This window comes from Peromyscus californicus, unplaced genomic scaffold (assembly GCF_007827085.1).
Source record: "Peromyscus californicus insignis strain IS unplaced genomic scaffold, ASM782708v3 Scaffold_11__1_contigs__length_118956290, whole genome shotgun sequence".
NCBI lineage: Eukaryota > Metazoa > Chordata > Mammalia > Rodentia > Cricetidae > Peromyscus > Peromyscus californicus.
Window position 1 is genome coordinate 115084934 of NW_026294402.1, and position 25150 is coordinate 115110083.

The 25150-nt window shown below is 47.3% G+C and overlaps 3 protein-coding genes across 18 annotated transcripts in view; all 3 read left to right on the forward strand.

Moving 5' to 3' along the window:
* Positions 1-7873, forward strand: part of Entpd3 (ectonucleoside triphosphate diphosphohydrolase 3) — a 29146-nt gene extending 21273 nt beyond the window's left edge. For all 4 annotated transcript variants that reach the window (XM_052724471.1, XM_052724496.1, XM_052724478.1 and 1 more), the window contains 2 exons: positions 911-1048; positions 6408-7873. In XM_052724471.1, coding sequence (XP_052580431.1) covers positions 911-1048; positions 6408-6644 — 375 coding nt within the window. In that variant the 3' untranslated portion in view covers positions 6645-7873. The remainder of the gene's footprint in view (positions 1-910; positions 1049-6407) is intronic.
* A 9252-nt stretch (positions 7874-17125) lies between these two features.
* Rpl14 (ribosomal protein L14) lies at positions 17126-20563 on the forward strand. Its single transcript, XM_052724564.1, has 6 exons — positions 17126-17254; positions 17802-17903; positions 18479-18573; positions 19592-19691; positions 19786-19839; positions 20225-20563. The coding sequence occupies exons 1-6, from the start codon at positions 17252-17254 to the stop codon at positions 20522-20524; spliced, it is 654 nt and encodes a 217-aa protein (XP_052580524.1). The 5' UTR covers positions 17126-17251; the 3' UTR covers positions 20525-20563.
* Positions 20564-21259: 696 nt separating this feature from the next.
* Positions 21260-25150, forward strand: part of LOC128101416 (zinc finger protein 621-like) — a 43456-nt gene continuing 39565 nt past the window's right edge. For 10 of the 13 annotated variants that reach the window (XR_008215090.1, XR_008215089.1, XR_008215087.1 and 7 more), the window contains exons 1-2: positions 23816-23933; positions 24216-24293. Coding sequence is in view for 1 of the 13 variants with exons in the window: in XM_052724528.1 (XP_052580488.1) it covers positions 24270-24293 (24 nt within the window). In the remaining 12 variants the exon portion in view is untranslated. The other 3 variants (XR_008215094.1, XR_008215096.1, XR_008215100.1) reach the window with 3 other exon arrangements.

Genomic DNA, 25150 nt, shown 5'->3' on the forward strand with positions numbered 1-25150 from the left:
CAGTGTGGCAGAACGTGTGTGTGTGTGTGTGTGTGTGTGTGTGTGTGTGTGTGTGTGTGTGTGAACGTGTATGGGTGCATATATTTATGGATGTGTTTCTTTATGTATATGCATGTGATTACCCCTCTAGAGGTGGTGGGACCTGAGAGAATGGAGCTGATAAATCAGGTGGACTAGCCAACTTTATTCAGAGCATCAGAACAATTTGTACTCCGAGGGTTAGGAAGAGTCACCTGAGTAAAGTGTACAATCACAAAGTCAAGCCACATGTGGCAAAACATGTTTTTCCATAGAGGCATGTAAATAAATAACAACAGCCAGTTGTGATGAATAACATGAAGTAAACTCACTCCTCTCCACTACACCTGGTGGGGAGCATGAAAACAAGTTCCAAAAACAATTCTGTGTTCTGAAGACACTGAGGTCACAAGACTCTTGTCTGGTTTTCTTGGAGTCTCCTTATAAGCACTCAGAATTCCCTCCACACGACTCCATTCTTGGACCGTGTTCTGAAATGCATCTACGAATATATATGTGATACATAGGTGAGCATGTGTGTACCTATGCATGTATGTGTGTATATGTGCATATGTGCATATTGTGTGTTCAAGGTTAGCATGGGCTATATGAGACCCTATCTGAAAATAAAAAATGAAAGAGAACAGCGTGGTAGGTTGAAGCCACACATGGTGTAGATAACCTCTGTGACCTTTGCATTATGGGCAACACTGCCTCCATATTTTGGTTCTTGTGCAATTCTGTTATTTGTCATTTCCATGGAATTCCCAGTGATGGATTCCGAAACACTGCTGTCACCCTCCAGTGCTCCCACATGCACACTTTGGGATTCACCTGCCCACTGCCCTCTCAGGTGTCTCTACCCTCTCAGGTGTCTCTACCTCCTTTCCAGCTCCCGTCCCTGCTTCCCAGGTTTGACGAGGTGTATGCCCGGTCCTACTGCTTCTCAGCCCACTACATCTACCATCTGCTCGTGAATGGATACAAATTCACGGAGGAGACTTGGCCTCAGATACACTTTGAGAAGGAAGTAAGTCAAAGCACAAACGCTTTTCTCTTTTTCCTTGCCATAGAAAGGTTTATATGCATGGATGTAGAAGAGAGGTCAAAGGTTAAAGGATGACCTAATCTTGCTGGTCACCTGTGAACACCCCAGGAAAAGAAGTGAAAGAATATGCAGCCCAGGCTGGCCTGGAGCTTACTATGTAAGTACTAGGATTAAATATGTACACCTCCACTCCTGGCTTATAATTTGTTTTATAACAGAATAGTTAAGTGCTCTCTGTTATACAAAAGACAATGTAAAATACAGCAATGAGGGCATGAGGGCCTCACGTTAGCTCCTTCTCATTAAATAAGAACTTTCTCTTTAAAGTAACCTGAGGTCACTGTATTTACAGACAAAACTTAGGCCTTCTTGTCTCAGTAACAGAATGATGGTAATTGGCAGATGATAGATGATAGGTAGATTAGATGGATGATAGATTGGATGGGTGGGTGGATAGTAAAATGGTAGGTGATAGATGATACAGATAGATGAAAGATAATTGGACAGAGGTGGACAAATACATTAGACACATGGATACATAGATGATAGCTAGATAGCTGGACAGATGTTGCCTAGTGACTAAGATGTTTAGGAAGTGGAAACTCAGCTGTTTCAGGCAGGACTTGCCATGTGAATCTGTCTGGTCACAACTGTGTTCCCCAGTTCCGATAGGATGTTCTCAGTTCAGGAATAGTTAGAATAAAGCCTGCAGGATGTCTGGAGCCATTCTGTCCAGTACCAGCTTTGGCAAAATTAGATTAATCCAATCAATATCCCGAATTAAGCCTGGGACTGTCTATTTTCATGTAAGTTAAATTGAGTCATCTAAAAAAACAAAAAAAAATGAGGATGTCTGGAGGTGTGGACTGTTGGTGGCCTATGTGCTGAGTCTTTTCCTAGCAATCATCTGCCAAGCACATTTTAGAATGGAGATCTCTGTGCTGAGGAGACATTCTTGGTTTAAATTTCCTTCCAGGGACTGGCCAGATGGCTCAGTTGGTAAAGGCACTTCCCAGTGAGCTCTATGACCTAAGTCAGTCCCCAAAACACATACTGGAGAAAACAACTGACTCCTGCAAGTTATTGTCTGACCTCCACACAGGTGCTGTTTCATTGTTTCGTGTATGTTCAAACACACACACACACACACACACACACACACACACACACACACTGTAAATTTTTAAAATTTTACTTTCCTTTAATCAAAAAAAAAAATTCACTCTTGGCCAAGGGGTTATCTATTTACAGTCTAGTTTCTTGAGACAGGATCTCCCTATATAACCTTGGCTAGCCTGGAACTCATATAGACCAGCCTGGCCTTGAACTCCCAGAGATCAGCCAGTCTCTGCCTCCTGAGTGCTGGGATGCTGGGATGCTGGGATGCTGCCACACAGGGCATGGTGTGTGTGTGTGTGTGTGTGTGTGTGTGTGTGTGAGAGAGAGAGAGAGAGAGAGAGAGAGAGAGAGAGAGAGACAGAGAGAGAGACAGAGAGACAGAGAGACAGAGAGACAGAGAGAGAGAGAGAGAGACAGAGAGAGAGATGGGTGATAAGAATGTTACATATAAGAACCCCCTGTAAACAGGGGTTGGGGATTTAGCTCAGTGGTAGAGCGCTTGCCTAGCAAGCGCAAGGCCCTGGGTTCGGTGCTCAGCTCCAGAAAAAGAAAAAAAAAAAAAGAATGTAAACAGCTAGGTTGTGGTGGCACACGCCTTTAATCCTAGCACTCAGGGAGGCAGAGGCAGATCTCTGTGAGTTCTATAAAGTGAGTTCCAGGACAGCTGTGACTACACAGAGAAATCCTGTCTTGATAAACTAAAAAGAAAGAAAGAGAGAGAGAGGGAGAGAGAGAGACTGAGAGACTGAGAGAGAGAGAGAGAGAGGGGAGAGAGAGAGAGAGAGAGAGAGAGAGAGAGAGAGAGAGAGAGAGAGAGAGAGAGAGAAAGGGAACATACCGGATTTCTTACACAAGCACTGAATACATTTTAAAGACAATAGTCAAATAAGAATAGAATAGACCCAGGAGCTCCTACAAAAATATAGAAAGCAAGAATGAACAATTCTTAGAAAAAAAGTAACACTCAAGAAAAAAGAAGAGCCAGGTATTAGTGCCTGTGAGCCTGTGAGTCTGTGAGTCTGAGTCTATGAGTCTGTGACTCTGTGACCCTGTGAACCTGTGAACCTGTGACCCTGTGAACCTGTGAGCCTGTGAGCCTGTGAAACTGTGGAACTGTAAACCTGTGACCCTGTGATCCTGTGAGCCTGTGAACTTGTGAGCCTGTGAGCTTGTGAGCCTGGCACTTGGAAAGTGGAGGAAGGAAGATCTAGAGTTCAAGGCCAGCCTGAACTACATGAGACGCTGTATCAGAAAAAAAAAAAAAAAAAAGTTTAGGTGATGGCTCAGTTTGTTAAGTGCTTGTCACACACGCATGAGGACCTGAATTCGATCCCCAGAATCCATGTTAGAAAAAGTCAGGCATGGTAGTGTGTCTGTGATCCCAGTTCTGGGGAAGCAGAGCCAGAAGGGTCCCTTGGCTTGCTGGCAGTCCAGTCCAATCCAGTCCATTGAGCCCCAGGGCCCATTGAGAAGCCCTGTCTTAAAAGGTAAGGTGACAGCTCCTTAGGAACACCAGAGGTTGACCTCTGGCCTCTATACACACACACAGCTGTGCACATGCATACTTGTCTCCCCAAAAATTAATTTAAAAAATAAGAAAAATCTATCCATCCAGCCCCAGGATAGGAAACACACAACCTGACAGCAGCTGGGGACGGAGCTGGTAGGATACAGTATTTAGCACAGATGAGGAGTCTCATCTTGTCAAATAAAACACAGATACCATGTTTAAATGTGTGTGTGTGTGTGTGTGTGTGTGTGTGTGTGTGTGTGTGTGTGTGTACATGAGTGCAGGTGCTGGAGCATGAAGTTACAGGCTGCTGGGGTCCCACGGTGTGGGTACTGGAACTGAACTTGTGTCCTCTGCAATAGCAGTCTGCACTCAACCGTTTACCCACTTCTCCACCGGCCCCCGCCCCCACATACCATCTGAGGCAAGAAAGGAGAAAAATGAATTCAGGGAAGTAGCACTAATGGAGATCGTTAAAGCAGGACATTAGAAGTCAAAATCATCAACATCATCAGTCACAAGGCTTAGCCTGGGCTATGGCTCAGTTGGTAGAATGTTATCTAACATACATTGTACCTGGGTAGAACCCTAGCTTCCTCAGTACCCCACAAAACCAGGCTTGGTTGTACACCCCTATAGCCCCAGCACTCGGGTGGCAGGAGATGAGGAGTTCAAGGTCATCCCAGCTACACAGTGTGTTTGAGGTCAGCCTGGGAAGCTAAAATTACCAGTTCAGTTATGAGACAAACATGGTCAGATATTTAAAACTCAACAAGCCAGGCTGCTTCTCTGGTTATTGCTTGGGGTCACTGTAGCAAGAACAAAGGGGGTGGTTTGGAAAGGGATTCTGACATGTGCTGAAGGTCTGTAACATCCTGTGCTAGCCAGGCTTGGTGTCAAACACCTATAATCCAGTACTGGGGAGGTGGGAGCATGGGGACTGGGAGTTCAAGGTCATCTCTGCTACATAGTAAATTCAGGACCAGCCTGTATCTCATGCTAATATACAAATTAAAAGTTTAAAAAATAGGGCTGAAGAGATGGCCCAGTGGTTAAGAGCACTGACTGCTCTTCCAGAGGACCCAGGTTCAATTTCCCAGCACCCACATGTAGCTAGAGTTTTCCTGCCTGGCCTATAGTCAGGACAAATCTCTGTCACCTACCAGTCCCACAGCTGCTCAGACCCAACCAAGTAAACACAGAGACCTATATTGCTTACAAACTGTATGGCCGTGGCAGGCTTCTTGCTAACTGTTCTTATATCTTAAATTAAGCCATTTCTATTAATCTATACCTTGCCACATGGCTCATGGCTTACCGGCATCTTCACATGCTGCTTGTCATGGCGGTGGCTGGCAGTGTCTCTCCCACTCAGCCTTCCACTTCCCAGAATTCTCCTCTCTCCTTGTCCCGCCTATACTTCCTGCCTGGCCACTGGCCAATCAGTGTTTTATTTATACAGAACGATATCCACAGCACCCACATGGCAGCTTACAACTGTCTATAACTCCAAGATCTGACACCCTCACACAGACACACATGCAGGCAAAATGCCAATGCACATAAAATAAAAATAAATAAAGTTGTTAAAAAATAATATACAAATTGAAAGTTTAAAAAATTTTTTAATATCAAGCAAAGGGCCAGTGAAATGGCTTGGTGGATAGAGGCACTTGCCTCCAGGACTAACTAAGTTGATCCCACTCTAGGATACACATGGTGGGAGGAGAGAATCTATGATCTTTACATGCATGCTGTGGCATGCATACGTCCACATGATGACACACACACACACAAAGTAGAAGTATAATATGAATAAATAAATAACAGGCAAATACTACCCACAGAGGAAACCAGTACTGTCATTTAGTATCTAGCTAAACAATTTTGAAGAAGAGCATCATTTGAGATTAAGAGTACAGATGATAAATTTGGTTCACTATAAAGATTGCAAACTCAAAATATGGAGATGCCTAAAAAAACAGCCTCAAAATGTGATAGTCAAAAAGCAGATAGAAGACCAGATGTGGTGGTGTTTACCTTTAATCCCAGTACTCGGGAGGCAGACAGGTGGGTCTCTGTGAGTTTGAGGCCAGCCTGGTCTACAGAGTGAGTTCCAGGCTGGGAGGAGTCACCTAATGAGACCCTGTTTTTAAAAAGAGGCAGAGGAAAGGGAGCGGAGGGGAGGGGAGGGGAGAGGGGAGGGGAGGGGAGGGGAGGGGGAGGGGAGGGGAGGGGAGGGGGAGGGGGAGGGGAGGGGAGGGGAGGGGAGGGGAGGGGAGGGGAGGGGAGGGGAGGGGAAGGAAGAGAAAGGAAAGAAAATGGACCTACCAGAAGAAATGAACACAGTGGGCTTCTCATTTGGGAGGCATGCTGTTCCTAGGAATCAATCTTGGGTTGAGTAAAGACCTTCTAACCCTTTCCTTCCTTAACCACAAACAGGCCTGTCTCCCTTCAGTATGGGGATGCTCTTACTGCTGGGACTGTGCCTCAGCTTAGCTGGACTTGTAGGGAACTCAGTTTTCTGATTGTCTGCAGTACTGAAGGGGAGACCCAAATTCTTTGTGGCTGTGGTGCAGTATCGGAACATAGGCAAACCCTTGACTTCTTAGACCATAGTTCTCTTCAGAGTGCCCCATGGGGCTGACAGTAGTGTAGGCTGGAACCAGTCTGCATTCTGCCTGAGAACTTAGCCATTGCTCTCCTCAACAGGTGGGGAACAGCAGCATTGCCTGGTCCCTAGGCTACATGCTCAGCTTGACCAACCAGATCCCAGCTGGAAGTACGCTGATCCACCTACCCATACAGCCACCGGTTTTTATGGGAGTCCTGGCCTTCTTCACGGCCATCGCCTTGCTGTGCCTGGCATTTCTTTTGTATCTGTGTTCAGCATTCAGGACAAAGGGACGCTCTGAGAATGCCTTCGACCAAGCAGTGGATTCTGATTGAGCCTTCCAAGCAGCAACTGGAGCCTGAGGCTGCCTATAACCCACCAGAGTGACACCAGGCAGTGTAAGCAAAGTGGCTGCCACCTGGACCTGCTCCATGGTTAAATGCTAAGGTCATGTGCCTCTCAGCTACTGGTTCCTGCCAGAGCACCTCCTAGGAGCTCCTCAACTACCCAGTGAGAGTTGCCCTAGCAATCCCTCCCCACCTGATTGTTCGTCCACTGGGAATCAAGGAGACACAGGCAGTCAAGTTCAGGGTCTTCACTCCAGAGGAAGTTGAAAATATAATCATTTAATGTGGATGAACTGACCACAGGGCTCAGTTTCCAGTTTCTCTCCCTCACTATTCTTCCTAGCAAGGCACCCATGAAGGCTCTGACTGGGACATCTCACCCATGTTGTCCTATAGATCCTTTCTAAGACCGTCTTGTCTTTTAGTTTTGAGTCCAGCCCCAGCTCAAGCCACTGATACTTTCTTTTAGCAATCCCATAAGCATTAAGCTCCCTAACTGGTAGGATGTATCATTTAGTGGGGAAGATGATAGTGTAGAGTCTCATGTAGCCCAGGTTAGCCTCCAACTCATTATGTAGCCAAGGATGACCTTGAACTTCTGATCTCCTCCTGAGCGCTGCAGTTATGGATATGAGTCACTACACTCAGTTTATGGGGTGCTGGGGCTAGAACCCAGGGCTCCATGCATGCTAGGCAAGTGTTCTACTAACTGAGCTGGATCCCCAGCCTCAGAAGACTCTGGAGCTCAGGACACATGGAAGTCCCTAACACAGTAGCTGTTCTCATCGTGGAATTCCCACTTGGGACTCTGGTCATGAGATTGCTACTCGGTGTGCATCCTCCTCCTCATGTAATTGTCATACTGCTGTGCCCTCTTCTAAATCACACCCAGTCGGCTGCACTGACCCAGCAGGCTCTTGCCCAGGGCTGCCTGTCCACTATCATCACGGCATGTGTTTCCCCACCACCCTCACATGTGCTCAATCCTGTCCTAAGACCCCCCAGTCTGGAATTTCTGACACCCCAACTACAGTTCTCCCTGAGCAGCCACTACACATCTTGATTTGGGGGGAAAGAAAAGGCAGTCTTGGGAATATTCACCTCCAAAGTGGGATAAGAAAGGGCTTGAGCAAGGCCAGTTGCTACAAGCTACAGATCAATGCTGTTTCGTATGGCTGGTTGTGGACACCACATGGAATAAACTCTTATTTTTATTTTGTAATGTGTATTTGTTAAATATAGATGCCCTTTCTCCTAAGGAGATAGGATGGTATTTTTAAAAAGAAGAGTCTCACTATGTAGCTCTGTCTCTGCCTCCTCGGTGCTGAGATTCTAGGTTTTATTTTTTATTGACTAACTTGAGTTCTGGGTACTGAACACAGCTCTTCAAGCTTGCATGTCTTTTACTGACTAACTGGCCATCTCCCCAGCCCTTGTTTTGGTTTTGAGACAGGGTCTTGAAGCATAAATGAGAAATAAAAATAGGGGCTGGAGAGATGGCTCATTGGTTAAGAGCACTGGCTGCTCTTCTAGTGGACCTGGGTTCAGTTCCCCACACCAATATGGCAGCTCACAACTGTCTGTGTCTCTAGTCCCCCAGGGTCTGGTTCCCTCTTCTAGGCTCCTCCAGCACTGAATGCATGTGGTACACAGCCAGACATGCAAACCAAATGCCATATACATAGAAGTTAATAAATAAAAAAACCTTTTTTTAAAAAAAGATTTATTTATTATGTATATAGTGTTCTGCCTGCAGGCCAGAAGAGGGCACCAGATCCCATTATAGATGATTGTGAGCCATCATGTGGTTACTGGGAATTGAACTCAGGACCTCAGGAAGAGCAGTCAGTGCTCTTAACCTCTGAGCCATCCCTCCAGCCCATAAAAAAACTTTTAAATAAAAGTAAAATAAATCTTAAAAAAGAAATGTCAGGCTGGAGAGATGTCTCAGAGGTTAAGAGCACTGGCTGTTCTTCCAGAGGTCCTGAGTTCAATTCCCAGCAACCACATGGCTGCTCACAACCATCTATACTGGGATCTGGTGCCCTCTTCTGGCATGTAGGCATACATGCAGGCAGAACACTATGCATAATAAATAAATCTTTAAAAAAAAGAATGTCAAAAATTTTTATTTTACTTGCCAATCTCTGACTTCTAGAAGCCTCTCAGCTTATTAATTTAAAAACAAACTGCTGTGGGATGGTCTGTATGTCAAATGTGTTGCTGATTGGTCAATGAATAAATCACTGATTGGTCAGTGGCCAGGCAGGAAGTATAGGCGGGACTAACAGAGAGAAGAATTGAGAGAACAGGAAGCTGGGTGAGAGAGACACTGCCAGCCGCCATCAGGACAAGGAAGATGTAAAGACCCGGTAAGCCACAAGCCACGTGGCAAGGTATAGATTAATAGAAATGGATTAATTTAAGCTGTAAGAACAGTTAGCAAGAAGCCTGCCACGGCCATACAGTTTGTAACCAATATAAGTCTCTGTGTTTACTTGGTCGGGTCTGGAGTGGCTGTGGGACTGGCAGGTGAGAGAGATTTGTACTGACTGTGGGCCAGGCAGGAAAACTTTAGCAACAACAAACACGTGTCTAATAAAACCAGAACATTCTCTGTGCTTACTTCAAAAAGCACTGAGTGTTCAGGATCATGGTTAAATAGCAAGTTCGTAGTTGTGTAGGTAAGAAAGCCAGCTGAGTGTCTCTCCTCTTGCCAAAGACATGTCTCCTTTGATATGTCTGTTTCTTACACCTGTGAGTGAGCTCTTTCAGATAACCTTCACTCAGCTGTGTTCCGCACATGTTATATACACCACAGATATCTCAACCCTGCTTGTGTCTACGCACTGACAAAGCCACACCTGTCCCATACCCATACACTGTCCCAGCTATCCCAACTCTCATGGCCCTTACATCTGTGCTCCTCGTACAGATATCCAGACCCTGTGCCATACCCCCAAATGTCTACCACCCAGACACACACACACACACACACACACACACACACACACACACAATCACCATTGCTCACACTGAGGTACTGTTTTTCACACATTCACATCTGATCTCAACTCAGACCTGTGCACATTGGTACAGCCCAGCCTGTTGCTCCCACCTCAGCCTCTGGAATAGCTGGGATTGCAAGTGTGCACCACCACACTCAGTGTGCAAACAGCTTTGAAATTTCACAGTGGAAAAGAGGTTAGAGGCTAATCTAGCCAATACCACACAGCCAGAGGGGCAGAGCGCAGAACTACTGAGCCAGTCCGAGGTGTGTGCGGGGCAGTGGGCAGAACTAACTGAGCCAGCTCACTGCATGTCCAGCTGGCTGGGCCATGGAGCCCAGGGATTCATCAGCCTCACACCCAACCCCCAACACTGGGATCACAATTCTATCATGCCTGGCTCTCTCTCTCTCTCTCTCTCTCTCTCTCTCTCTCTCTCTCTCTCCCTCTCCCTCTCCCTCTCCCTCTCCCTCTCTCCTCTCCCTCTCCCTCTCCCTCTCCCTCTCCCTCTCCCTCTCCCTCTCCCTCTCCTCTCTCTCTCTCTCTCTCTCTCTCTCTCTCTCTCTCTCTCTCTCTCTCTCTCTCTGGACCATGGAGCCCAGGGATTCATCAGCCTCACACCCAACCCCGAGCACTGGGATCACAAGTCTATCATGCCTGGCTAGCGCTTTCTCTCTCTCTCTCTCTCTCTCTCTCTCTCTCTCTCTCTCTCTCTCTCTCTCTCTCTCTCTCTCTTTCTCTCTCTCAGGTTCCAGGAGTTGAACTCAGGTCCTCATGCTCATGTGGCAAGCACATTCCCAACTAAGTCACCTCCCCAGCCCATGTTTTGGTTTTGAGCAAGTTGCCATGCAGCCCTGCTGGTACTTGCTGTACATCCCAGCCCAGTCTCAAGCTCTTGGCACTTTCTACCCCAGCCTCCTGCATGCTGGGATGACAGCCGTGCACCCACCGCCACACACAGCTTATACACAATAGTTTTGCTTTGTAAAAAGAGAACTTGAAATTTCACCTAAAGCTTTCCTCTAAAATTTTTATGCTCTAATAAAAATCAAGGAACTATAAATGGCCACTTGTGTTTGTTTTGTTTTTTTAAATATGAAGTCTTTTTTTTTTTTTAAGATTTATTTATTATATATACAGTATTCTGCCTGCATGTGTCCCTGCAGGCCAGAAGAGGGCACCAGATCTCATTACAGGTGGTTGTGAGCTACCATGTGGTTGCTGAGACTTGAACTCAAGACCTTTGAAAGAGCAGTTGGTGCTCTTAACCACTGAGACAATTCTCCAGCCCCATAAATAAATAAATCTTAAAAAATAAAATAAAATAAAAAAGAACAACACATGAGAGCTGGGTGGTGGCAGCGCATGCTTTTAATCCCAGGCAGATCTCTGTAAGTTCGAGGCCAGCCTGGTCTACAGAGCGAGATCCAGGACAAGCACCAAAACTACACAGAGAAACCCTGTCTGGAAAAACAAAACAAAATAAACAAACAAAAAACCACACACACATGTTTTCTTATGGATCAACTGTGACTGGCTTTAAATGCAATAATTTGGGCAGTGTTTGAGGTTTGAACCCAGGTTCTCATGTATCTCTCTTACCACTGAGTCACATTCCTAATCCACCTGCTGCTTATTTCCAGCTTCATCCCTCAACCCTCCTGCAGGAAAGCTTCCAGGACCCAGTTCTCCTAACAATCCAGGTTCTGTATGCTCTGTCTACACCAGACTACAGGGTCAGGACAGCCACTGTGAGCAGATAACAGAACTCAAAACAAGCTTCTGAGGAACACTCATTGGAGCTAGCCCAGTCAAGTCCCGTCAGTCTTCCGGAGCACCTCTCTTACCCCTACCCTCTCCCCTGCCCTCTGGGTAATGCAAACAGGCCCAGGCCCAGGATGGAGAGGGCCTTGTGCATGCGTTGCAGGGTGACAAGGATTCTCAGTCACTCTTGCCTGTAATATCCTTCCCTCAGCTCTCTGCCCTGCCAGAAAGCTTTCCCTGAGATTTCTCACACAGCACCACTTCACTCTCCACTCTTGTTCTCAAGATGAGGGTTCTTCAGAGGGGCTGGAGAGATTGCTCAGTGGTTACTAGTTCTTTCTGCTCTTGCAGAGGACCTACATAGCAGCTCATCACCTTCTGTAAAACTCCAGTTCCAAGGGATGTGATGCCCTCTTCTGGCCTCTGCAGGTACTACGTTTGTTTGCACTTGGTGCTCAGAAATACAAGCAAACAATCATATACATAAAATAAAATAACAATTAAGGAATTGTCTGAAACGGGGCTTGTTGGGGCTGCAGAGATGACTCCGAAGCTGAGTGCTTTCTTGATGCTCTTGCAGAGAATTAGCTTACCTTTCAGGTCCAACTCCTTGTACCTCTAGCCTTAGGGGATTGGATACTCCAAGGTGTATCTGGGGCCTCCAAGGTGACCTCCCCCACCTCACGTTAGTACAAAGTGGGTAAAGTGCTTGATATCCATAAAGGCCTGAATTTGAATCCCCATCACACACATGAAGAGTTACTACTGGTGGACTGAGTGGCCATGCTCATGCCAGGGAGGTGGAGATAAGTGCACTTCTGGGGCTCAGTGGCCAGCTAGCAGAACTGGCAAACCGGGTTCAGTGAGACACTCTGTCTCAGAAAATGGAGGGAAGAACGACTGCGGGAGGGACCCAGTATACCACTTTATTTTTGTCCACTTGACACAAGCTAGGACCATCGGAAGAGGGACCCTCGCTCTGTAAGAGCCAAGTCTGTGGAACATTTTCTTAATCGGTGTTAATTCGGGAGGGCCCAGCTCACAGGGACTGCTTCACCCCTGGACAGGTGGTCCTGGGGTGTGTGAGAAAGTAGACTGAGCAAGCCAAGATGATGTTGTGTTCCTCTACAACATCTGCTTCAGTTCTGGCCTCCAGGTTCCTGCCCTGGCTTCCCTTCAGGGTGGACTGTAAGGTGTCAGCCAAATAAACCCTTTCCTCCTCTAGCTGTGTTAATTCCACCGGCCGAGAAAAAGACTGCTACCACATTTTAAAGCCAAATCTGAAGCAAGCTTTAATTCAATACTGGCCAGGTTGATGGAGTCTCTAGCCAGGTTCATCTCTGGGTTCCCAGAAAATGGCCACGAGTCATGCCTTGCAGAGGCTTTAAAAGGCCACTGTATTTCCCATCAGGTCCAATCGGGCAAGCACATACCCTGACATATCCACCTACGTACACATGTGATCAAGCACATCTGCGGTAGTTGAGTCAAACAAATCTGTTTAGGGGAGTGAAAACATGTGGTTTGTTATCTCCCATAAACAATAGCCTCCAGCATTTCAGGAACTGTCTGTTCTTGGACAAGGGACTTACATGTTACAGGCATTTTTCTTTATGGAGCTCTTAGATACAGTAATTAAAATGTAAAATGTAACTTTGGCTCTTAACAGTTGCTTTTGGGCACGTGTTTTCTCACCACACTAGAAAGCAAACTGGGGCACTCTGCACTGACCTCTACCTTCCAGGTGCACAGATGGATGTGCACAGCTGTTCATAATAAGTACACATCTTTTAAAGGGGAGCAGTCAGGGCAGGGTAGCTTTGGGTTCACTTCTGGCACAGACTTTTTTTTCTCTTTGAGGCTTCAAATATTTCCTCCATCCCCAGCGAGTAGGAAATCCGGGGTACACCCCCAGAGCAGCCGTTGGCAGAAGCTTTGGGGCATCAGGCCTGTGATAAGCTGGGCAGGGTGCCTGCTGTCTTCTACCTGGACCTCTTCAACAAGCAAGGGATGGGACCAGATAACAAGGACAGCTGCTGAAATCTCCTGAGCACTCCCAGGGCTTCCCTTGTAGTAGGTGCCAGCCCCGCCAGCCTTTCTCTTTCTTCCTTCCTTTCTTTTTCTTTCTTTCTTTCTTTCTTCCTTCCTTCCTCCCTCCCTCCCTCCCTCCCTCCCTCCCTTCCTTCCTTCTTTCCTTTTCTTTTTTAAATTTTTATTTATGTGCATGTGTGGTTGGAGGCCAGAGGCGTCAGATCCTCTGGGGTTGGAGTTACAGGTAGTAGTGGGCTACCTGATGTGGATACTGGGAACGGAATTCCGCTAAGCCATCTCTCCAGCCCCTCGCCTGCCTTTTGATGGGCATTGGGCAGAGGTCCAAGGAACCAGAGCTTGGTGGCCACCATCTTGACTCCCGGTGTAAACGTCACATGCTCTTCCTTACAGTGACTGCGCGTGCTCTGTCTGGCTAGCTGGTTCCAGAGGGCTGTAGCTGGTATCTTGATTACTGTCTCACTGTAGTGCAGCCATTTTCAACCTGTAGGTCTTGGGGTCTGGGTTGAATATCAGATATCTTGCATATCAGATATTTACATTATGATTCATAAGGTTCTCAACCTTCTTAATGCTGTAGTCCTTTAATGCAGTTCCTCATGTTGTGGTGATTCCCAACCATAACATTATTTTTGTTGCTACTTCATAACTGTAATTTTGCTGCTGTTATGAATCGTAATGTAGATATCTGTGTTTTCCGATGGTGACCCTTGTGAAAGAGTCTTTCATTCTCAATGAGGTGGCGACCCACAGGTTCAGAACTGTTGCACTAGAGCAAAGGTGAGACGTGCTTGGAAAAAGTTACCTTGTCAATGAAACAGAGCTTGGGAGAAATCTGAAGCAGACTGCTGCTTCTTGGCAAAGGTCTTGAGACATCCCTTCAAGGATGTGCTCTGGTCTTTCTTGAAGGAAAAAAAAAACCAAAATATTAAAACAGCGGAGGGTGTCCGGGTGAGATGATGGAGGGCCTTGGACTCCAGGCTCTGCCGTCCCTGCTGTAGGTCAGTGGGTAGAAGAGAACACTGAATGGATGGGAACGGAGTGACATAACCCAACTGCACCATCATGGAAAAGTCCTGTAAACTGAAGGATTTCCTCAGTGTTTCCCAAAGTGTGTTCACTATATCAATGGATGTCACCATCTCGGCCCTCCCCTCCTGCGTTTCATTCTCTGGTTACAGTAGGGCCAGGGAACTCTCATCAAGAAGAAAAAGGTTTTTTCTCTTCAAAAAAAATTTTTAAGTTAATACACACTTGGAGAAAAAAGGACACAACTACCACGGGGAGATCTTCGTCTGCATAAAGTAAGCCCTCCTGTATCGTACCGGCGGGGTGTAAACCCTCCTGTATCATCGTACTGGCGGGATGTAAACCCTCCTGTATCGTACCGGCGGGATGTAAACCCTCCTGTATCGTACCGGCGGGATGAAGGGACAGCATGACCAGAAGCGCAGAAGCCTGCTACCTCCAGCAACCGTGGCCTGCACCACGGAGAAACAAGACTGATACTAGTTTGTTTTGTTATTTTGCTTGCTTGTTCCCACATGTGTGTACCTGCATGTTCAGTTGTTCGCTGTAAAAGCCAGAAGTTGCCGACAGGCATCTTCTTCATTGCTTTCCACTTATTTTTTGAGACAAGGTCTGTTGTGGGACTTGGAACTTACCAAGTAGGCTAGGTTCTTGGGCCAGTGAGCCTCTGGGATCCAACTGTCTCAGCCTCCTGAGGGCTGGGATTATAGGGAAGCCACCACACTCATAGCATATTTATAGGGTGTTAGAGATTCGAACTTCTGACCTGTGGTTATATGCTTTACCCACGAGTCACCTCCCAGAGCCACAATCCATACTTCTGACATTCAAGGTTTGCCAGTTGTGAATTTTATGTAAAATAAAACAATACAGTGTATATTTTTCATATCTGTTTACTTCACTCAGGGCTCTGTGTGAATTTCACCCTCATTGTTCCAAAGTCTCGGAGACTTTGTTGTTACAGGCTACCAAAAAGTTATCCATTCTCTTGTTCATAGGTTTCTATAGTTCCCAGTTTGCATGATTAGAAAAATAAAAAGGGTCAGGCATGGTGGCCCATGCCTTTAATCATAGCACTTGTGAGGCAGAGGCAGATGGATCTCTGTGAGTTCATGGCCAGCCTGGTCTACCTAGTTCCAGGATAGCCAGGGTTACATAGAGAGGCCTTGTCTCAAAAGAAACTAACAAAAATCTAAACAAAACAACAAAAGAAAGAAAAAGTACTGATATGGCCATTCTTGTCATGTCTTTGAAAATTATGTAATTCGGGCCAGTGATATGACCCAGCGGGGAAAGAGGCTTGCTGCCAGGTCTGATAACCCGAGTTCAGTCCCAGGGACCTACATTGCGGAAGCAGACAACCAATTCCCACACGTACTGACCTCCACATACGCATGCCCAGTGGCACTCGCCCCCTCACACAAGCATACATAAATAAATGCAAACGGAACAACATGAAAGGGTGGAGGGGACGATTTCTTCCCAAATGACCCAACCGAAGGTTTGTAAAAGAAGCACGACACACTAAGATCCGGAGATCTGGGATTCTGGACCCAACCACCACCTTCTTGTGTTCCCAGCGTCCCGTATTTTTGTTTTTTAAAACAGGGTCTCAGGGCTGGAGAGATGGCTCAGTGGTTAAGAGCACCGACCGCTCTTCCAGAGGTCCTGAGTTCAATTCCCAGCAACCACATGGTGGCTCACAACCACTTATAATGAGATCTGGTGCCCTCTTCTGGCCTGCAGGGACACATGCAGGCAAAATACTGTGTACATAATAAATAAATAAAAAAAACAAAAAAAACAAAAAAAAAAACAGGGTCTCAGCCGGGCGGTGGTGGCGCACGCCTTTAATCCCAGCACTCGGGAGGCAGAGCCAGGCGGATCTCTGTGAGTTCGAGGCCAGCCTGGGCTACCAAGTGAGTCCCAGGAAAGGCGCAAAGCTACACAGAGAAACCCTGTCTCGAAAACCCAAAAAAAAAAAAAAAAAAAAAACAAAAACAAAAAAAAACAAATATAGCTCTGGCTGGCACAGAACTCAGTTTCCAGAGGAAACTGGCCTGGAACTGTTTCTGCCTCTGCCTTCCGAGTACGGGCATTAAGGGGGTGTATATTATATTATATATATATCACTCGGTTGATTTTATATAAGAAAAGTGGCCGGGCGGTGGTGGCGCACGCCTTTAATCCCAGCACTCGGGAGGCAGAGCCAGGCGGATCTCTGTGAGTTCGAGGCCAGCCTGGTCTACAGAGCGAGATCCAGGAAAGGCGCAAAGCTGCACAGAGAAACCCTGTCTCGAAAAACCAAAAAAAAAAAAAGAAAAGAAAAGAAAGAGAAAAAGAAAAAGAAAAGAAAAGTGAAATGGGGTGCGAACAGTTTGAACAGAAAAAGCACAGGCCCTATGTCCTTCCTCTCCCTAGTTCTCAGGGGTGACCGTCCTGTCATGCCAGCATTGGGCCTGCCTAGACTATATAGAGTGGAAGGCAAACACTGAGAGACCTTGTCTCAAACCAAACCAAACAAACAAAAAAGGTAAACTAGAATGCCAACTTCACTGCACGTGTTCGAGAAAATGCAACCTGAACGGAGACGCCACCGCCATGGTTTTACCCACCGAGCATGCGCAAACGCACGCACGTCCCCCTCGACCAATCGGTGGCTACGTCGGACGTCGGGGCGGAGCTTCCGCCGACACATGCGCACGACCGGGCGGGGCTTCTTCCTTCTCGCTGAACGCCGCTAACATGGTGAGTGTGTCTGCCGAGCGCTCCGAGCACGGCTGTCCTGGCGCTCGTCCTCCGCTCCGGGCAGGCGAGCCGCGGCGTGGGGTGGCTCCGCGTGACCCAGGCCGCGCGCGGGGAGGCGGCGGGGCGCGGAATCCAGCCCCTGGGGAGCGCGGCTCGCGGTCGCGTGGAGGGCCCCGCCGGGCGCCTGGGCCACGCGTGCGCAGTGGCGGGGAGTTGCCGGGCCCGCGGCTCCGCGGAGGCGGCGCTGCTGCGGCCTCGGCCTTTTTAAAACTCAGGAAAAAGTGATCCGGAGAGTGGGTCAAACTCGATCAATGAGTTTATCACACGGACATTAAAGGGAGCGTAGAAGGCGGGAGAGTTTCGAGGATGGGTAAGAGCGAATCCGGGGAACTTGTATGGTGGGAAAGTGGCTACAGGATATTTTAGGCCGAGAAGAAAGGCTGGTTATTAAGTGCAGATCCGGCCTCTGGGTGGCTCTGAGCCTTATGTTGCCGGTAAGCTGCGGACTTGGAATCTTTAAAGCCAACCCCTTTTCTTCCTGTTTTAGGTGTTCAGGCGCTTCGTGGAGGTTGGCCGGGTGGCCTACGTGTCCTTTGGGCCTCATGCAGGAAAGCTGGTGGCGATTGTAGATGTTATTGACCAGAACAGGGTAGGTGTGAGAAAGTGTTTCACGACCTTTTATTTAATGTGGCAGTAAGTTGGACGGCATGGTAGATCGTCCTCGGGTGGGGTTCTTTAGGCTAAACCTTTACCTTTGAGGAAACACTGGACACAGGGGTCTGAAAGCACAGATTGGAGTTAGTTCATCTTAGATGACCCCTCACCAGATCAACTAGGAAGATGTTTTAGTCATCACCAAAGTGCAGGCGAGCTTAAATGAGGTAACTGTAAAAGGAGTTCAGAGGGGCTGGAGCTGAATCTCTGTTGGTAGAGTGCTTACTTGAGACCCTGGAGTTGATTCCCAGCCCTGAAGTTGTTAGGTGTGGTGGCTTCTGTAGTCTTAGCCTCTGGGAGGTGGAAGTAGGGGAACCAAGAGTTTGCCCTCAGCTTGGGCTACCTGTCTGAACAAAACACAACGAAGGTGGGACGTTGAGCTCACAGAAGGCGTGTTTGCTTTATTTGAATAGTAGTATACATTTAGTTCTGAAAAGGACAGGAAGTTTTATAGTTGGGGCCATTTTGACTTTGAGGTGCCCACCTGAGATCCTTGGTTTTGTATTCTAGGCTTTAGTGGATGGCCCTTGCACTCGGGTGAGGAGGCAGGCCATGCCTTTCAAGTGCATGCAGCTCACTGACTTCATCCTCAAGTTCCCACACAGGTAACACCCTGCTCTGTCTATTTTCCCTTTGAGAATATACAGACAATACAGAAGGTTTGGAACCAACTCAGAAAATGGAATCTACATTTAGCAAACAGACCTTAATTACTTAAAATCACCCAGTCATTTTACCATCATGGGAGTTGTCCATATTTGCTTTCTTTTCCTTTCCTCTGTTTTCACAAAGCTCAATGAGAATGCCTCCTCTTGTTCCCAGAGTCACTTTGCTGTGTTATTACTGCTGTTGGCAGAACAGAATCATACCTGTGGCTCCATTCATGCTGGGCAAGCACCACATTGGCCTTTGGTGTTTTTAATTTGTATGCTTTTGGTGTTAAGGTAGTTTTCCGCTGTGTATAGCCCAGACTTGGCAGTCTTCTGCCTTGGCCTCCCTTGGTGATGGAGGTAGTGTGTGCTACAATGCCCTGCCTGACAGTGCAGAAATCTTGCCAATGATTTGATGGACATGTGGTGTGCCGGTTACTAAGTATTTAACATAAGAAATGAAGGCAACAGAACTGGGTTTTTGGGGAGGGGGTGGAGGAATGTAAATTAGAACCCTGTCCTGCCTTGCTGTGTGGTTGGTGCACGGAAGCATCCTCTGTAGTGTGCCACCACAGTAGATCAGGTTTGGGAGACAAGTGCAGTTCAGGGTGGGGGTAGTTGCAGTCACCATACACTGGAGTGATTACAGGGGAGTCTAAGGGGTAACAGCAGTGATAGAGTTTTGGTGGGTAAGAAACTTGGCCAAGTTAATGTACACAATATAAACAGGTGTAAGGAGCAGCTTTTGTTCATTACAAAAAGACATGGTTTTATGCACATGTACTATGTAAGTAGTAAATGTGTTCAGAGGTGATTTTTCCTATCTTGGAAATTAATTTTTTTGGACGTTGTCTAGTGTGCCTATGTGTTATGAAGACAGCTAAAGTTGGGTGTGACAAGAGGGCAATGTTGTCCTTGGGTTTGTAGCTATGGAGCTGATTCATTAATATGTACGTGGACTTGCTCTTTATAGTGCCCGCCAGAAGTATGTACGAAAGGCTTGGGAGAAGGCAGATATCAATGCAAAATGGGCAGCCACAAGATGGGCCAAGAAGATTGATGCCAGAGAAAGGGTAATAGCATAAAGCTTTTGAGTTCTGGAGGGTCGGGTGCATGCTGATGAATGACAGGAGAGATCATCTTTTTTTTTTTTTTTTTTTTAAACAGAAAGCCAAGATGACAGATTTTGATCGTTTCAAAGTCATGAAGGCAAAGAAAATGGTGAGTTTTTAGATGTATGTTTTGTGTTCTGTGTAGGGTATAAGGAGACAGTGGCCAGTCCGTGTTTGATGGTACTTTGTGCAGTTGAATTTCACAATTCCTGAAATTGTCAGTTGGGGCCAGCGAGAGACCTCAATGGGTAGAACTGCTCAGGGGAAGGGCGCTGGCCTATGACCTGGCTTTGAGTGTGGGGACTACACAGTGGAAGGAGAGAACTGGTCCACAGAATTGTCCTTACATCATGCACACACAATAAAGACTGTAAAATAGTATATTTAAATTTAGTTGTGTGGAAGAAGCATTTTAATTCTTTTCTAAACAATGGGCATAAAGCAAGTTGTGTGCATCCCTGCCCTGAATGCTCTCATTTGTTTATTCCCCCCAGAGGAACAGAATAATCAAGACTGAAGTGAAGAAACTTCAAAGAGCTGCTCTCCTGAAAGCTTCTCCCAAAAAAGCACCTGTTGCTAAGGCTGCCATTGCTGCAGCAGCAGCCGCAGCGGCAGCTGCTGCTAAAGTTCCGACCAAGAAGGCGACAGGACCAGGCAAGAAGGCTGCGGCCCAGAAGGCTACAGGCCAGAAGGCTGCCGGCCAGAAGGCAGCTCCTCCTGCTAAAGGTCAGAAGGCTCAGAAGACCCCAGCCCAGAAAGCACCTGCTTCAAAGGCAGCTGGCAAGAAAGCATGAAACTGCAAAGGAATAAAGGTTCTTTTTGACATGTTGGCAGATCTCGTGTGGACTCAAAGCTTGTTGCTGAGTGGATATTAGAAGACAGGTTGATGGGGTGTAAATAGGATCAGTTAAACTCACTCTACCCAGGCCTTAATAGTATACATCCACAGTCACACTGAACCTGTATGCACAGGTACCATGACAGAACAGTGTGGCTGTCCCTTGTACATATAAATTATTTCTCACAAACAGGTGGAATTCCATCACTTTGAGTCAGTCTAGTAAGATTCTTTAGAGCTAGTGGGGCTGGGCCATAGCTTAGTGGTAGAGTTCTTTTCCTATCTTGTTTTGGGGGGGGGTCTTTTCATTGCAGGATTTTGATAATTTTTTTACTGTAAAATAAGCTTGCATATTTCTAGGAAAGTTGCTGATTGGAGGGAAGCTTGATCATTGTAAAAGCAGGACATGGAATCTAGAAAAGCATCTGCAGAAAGTCATTTGTAAGAGAAGTGGATAGGTCATTTGTAGGATTATTTACAGCAGGCTGGGGGCTTTTCAGTCTGTTCTCCAGTGTTTATACCTAGGCAGAGTGGGGTACTGGAATACAAGTTGTAAATGACTTGGGGTAAGAGGGTAGTTCTGCCATTTTAAGCAGCTTTCGAGGGCTCTGGTTCCACTGCATGAGGTGGCAGATTCCCAGGGTATACCTAGAAAATGGTGCAATTTGGAGCAGTTTGAGTAGCCTTTTTTTTTTTTTTTTTTTTTTTTTTTTTATAAAAGCCTCACAGAGCTTTGTTTTGTTTTGTTTTTTTAAAGATTTACTTATTTATTATGTATACAGTGAGTGTTCGGCCTGCAGGCCAGAAGAGGGCACCAGATCTCATTGTTGATGGTTGTGAGCCATCATGTGGTTGCTGGGAGTTGAACTCAGGACCTCTGGAAGAGCAGCCAATGAGTGCTCTTAACCTCTGAGCCATCTCTCCAGCCCCTTGAGTAGCCTTTTAAGAAAGGGGCATGAGCCTGGTGGTGGTGCACACCTTTATTTCCCAGTGCTCAGGCAGGCAGATCTCTTGGGTTTGAGGCCAGCCTGGTCTACAGAGTGAGTTTCAGGACAGTTTGTTTTCAAGATAGGGTTTCTCTGTGGAGCCGTGGATGTCTGGAACTTACCCTGTTTACTAGGCTGCCCTCAACTCAGAGATCAACCTGCCTCTCCTGGGATTAAAGGTGTGCATCACCACTGCCCACCTGAAACCCCATCTTGCAAAGCCAAAGGAAAGAAAAAGGGTATAAGCTAGACAGAGGCAGGAAGACCTCTCACGGGCCAGCCAGGGCTACACACTGAGACTTAGCATCCCAAAAAGGTAAGTAACAAGTGGAACTATGAGGTAGGCCATGTTATAAAAGCTGGCAGTTGGGTTTAGCCAGCTCTGATTGGCTTTCAGATGGGAAAGATCGTGAAGATGCTCCCGTCTAGGCACTTTGGAGTACACATTGGGGCTAGCTGCTAATCAGGACGGTTGATGGCCTAGAGAAAAGACGAGCTCAATCCATTGGATCCCATGAGTGTATGTGTCTCTAGGGTTGACGATTATGGGGAGAAAGGAGTTAGAACATGGATAGAAAGTAGAATTGAGATTAGTACTATGATTCTCCAGTCTCAGCCATCATGATTGCTCTGAGCACACCCCACGGAATTGAGTAGAAAAAACACAAATCTGACTGAAATGGTACCCTCTTCAGAGCATTGCAGGCGGGGAAGTATAGTGGGTAACTAACTCCATGGAGTTGCCTTAATAAATCCCCACTCTGTGAAGGGTTGTGGGAAAGTGGACAACACGGAACCGGAATCTCCAGCCGTGCCATTACTGGATTCCTGGTTCACACACTGAGGGCGTGGACGGGATGTGTATTGCTTTCAACTACCAAATGATTTGTTAGGAAGGAGCAGGTTGATTCCTGCACCAGAGCAGATACCTACGTATACTCAGGCTGGCTTCTCTGGCTGTTTGCAGGAGGGGCCAGTTCTTCACTGCATTGATCCTGGTGGCTAGGAATTTAGCACCTCAGACTGGGTTTAGTAGAGTAACCTGAGGTCAAGGCAGGTGGGATGAGTGGTCATGGAGAAGAGGTGCCTGGGAGCAAGCAGTTCCAAAAGCAGGTCTTTAGTGATTTGTTGTCAGGGGCATGAAGATTGGGTTGAGTATTAAGGATTCCTTAACCTTGGGACTGCAGTGGACCATCTAACTTCCAGAAAATGGGCTCACACTTGGTTTGCTTTTCTGGCTTCCAGCTTGAGCTCTAGCAGACATCTGCCTTAGCCTTCAGCATAGGCTCTCAACCACCACACATGCTTTTCCCTTGAACATAAAATAGTTTGCTTGAGGAAGGGTTTTGTGTAGCCTAGCCATGAACTCCTCATTCCTATCTAGGCCTTTGAAGGTCTGGCATTACAGTTGTATACCACCATGTCCAGTGAGAAATAAACTTTAATTTTCTGCTTTATAATTTCTAATGCTTTACCATTTTAAAGAAAGGTTTATTTTTTTATGCATATGAATGTTTTGCTTGTGTGTGTGTGTGTGTGTGTGTGTGTGTGTGTGTGTGTGTGTGTACCTCATTCCTTTCTGGTGTCCCTGGAAGCCAGAAAAGGGCGTTGGGTTTCCTGGAACAGGAGTTATAGATGGTTGTGAGCCACCATGTGGGTGCTGGAATTGAACGCTGGTCCTTTGCAAGAGCAGGTGCTACTAACTGCTGAGCCATTTCTCCAACCCCATCATTAAAATACTTTTTAAAATTACGTGTCTGGGGGTATGTGCTCATGAGTGCAGTGCCAGGCAGTCCAGAAGAGGGCGTCAGATTTGCGGGAGCTGAAGTGAGCCTTCTGAACGCAGGATCCTTTCCTGCCACATCAACTAAGAAACTGCACTGATGGTCTAATTTTTATTTGTAGAAGTGTGGGTTGTCCCCCCCCCCCCCCATGTTGCTATTTAAAATTGGTGCCAGAGAAATAGCTTGAGCGAATTTGTATAATTTATGTGCAGAGCCTCCTGCAAAGGTGTGCCACTTGCTGTCCCAGAGCGCATGCGCCCAGATGTCTCAACACCTACCCCTCAGACCTTCCCAGTGCACACGCTTCGGAGCCCGAGGGGCGTGTTAGCCCCTCTCAAGTGCGCACGCGCTCAGGCACACAGCAACCAGTCTACTCCGCCAGAACGTCGGGTGGTGGGGCCGCGGTACCACTGAGATGAGGCCTCCGGGCGGCCTAGAGGGGCCTGCGTGCGCTCGCGCTTCCGGGTTGGTGGTGTGGCGGGCTCTGGGGTGTAGAGGGTTCCGGCGAGTTGATCGTCAGTTTACTGCTGGAGGTAGTACCCGGTCACGGCGGGACCTTCTGTGCTCCCAGCCTGCCACAAGCGGACCGTCTTATGTGAGTTCCCCCGCGCCCCGGGGTGGAACTGGGCCCTGGGGGCGCTCCCAGAGCGCGGGGCGTCATTCCAGGGTTCCTTAAAGTCTCCCTGTGCTGTCAGACCCTCGTGCCCTGTGAGCGCACTGCAAACCCTGCAGAGTGCAGACCCGGTAGCCCTGCGTGGGAGACAGGAAGGCTCTTGGGTGGGGGTGTCACGGTGGGAATTATGGAGCCCGAGCATCACAGGCTTCAGTGAAACAGGGAAGGGTCCCTAGCACCCCTGCTGTTCTCTTGGCTTCTAAGGTCTCGCATATCCAAAGCCGGGAGACAGAGTGCAAGAAGCCAGGGACACCAGTCATGCTTCAAACCGCTTGGCCACAGGTGAGTTAGCTTCCTTTCTCCTCAGACTAGCTGTCAGTTATCCGAAAGCCTGAAGGGTTCCTTTGACCAGGCTGTATGTAGCCTATGTAAATATGTGATGGAGGAAATACGTAACGAGAGTGATAAGGCTCACATTGCAGATACTAGTGGAGGAAAGGATACCCACGCCTATACATCCCCGAGTGTGGAAGCTCAGATCGTGTCTGCAAACGAGAGTCACTTGCTGAAGTTGGAAGTTCTTCACTGAGCTGGTTGTGGTATCCGTCGCCAGGAGAGTATGCTGAAGAGGCGGAAACAGGAATGTCAGGAGTTGGGAGCCAGCCTGGGTTGCACCTTTGTGTTAGAGAGATGTTTAAGAGTACTCCCTGCTCTTCAGAGGAACAAGTTTGCTTCCAAAATCCCTGCTGGGCATTTCAGTCACCTGTAATGCCAGCCGTTTCCAGGCGAGCTGATGCCCTCTTCTGGTGTGTAGGAGTACTGCACGTGTATGACTGACCCCATCACACATCCATCCATAAAAAAACACAAAACCTTGTTGAAGAGTTGGCTTCATCCATTGTGGATGTGTCCTGAAGAGACCAATGTTCTCTGTGTGTGCGTTTTCTTTTAACTTTTCCCCCACACTTGTTTGTGTGTGTATACATGTGTGTGTGTGTGCCACAGAGGGTGTGTGGAGGTCAGATGACAACCTCCAGGAGTCAATTCTTGTACCATGTGGGTTCAAGGGATCGAACCTAGGTAGTCAAGCCTGGCAGCAAATACCTTTACCCACTGAGCCCTCTGGGGGAGGAGAGGGGCTCAGGAAGATGGAATTGGCTGGGAGCGAGGTTTGTTGTGACCTGTGGGTGCTCTCTACA

Coding starts and splice junctions, on each gene's coding strand:
- Rpl14 (XM_052724564.1), top strand. Junction 18,574..19,591: donor ATCCTCAAGTTCCCACACAG/GTAACACCCTGC, acceptor TGCTCTTTATAG/TGCCCGCCAGAAGTATGTAC. Junction 19,840..20,224: donor TCATGAAGGCAAAGAAAATG/GTGAGTTTTTAG, acceptor TATTCCCCCCAG/AGGAACAGAATAATCAAGAC.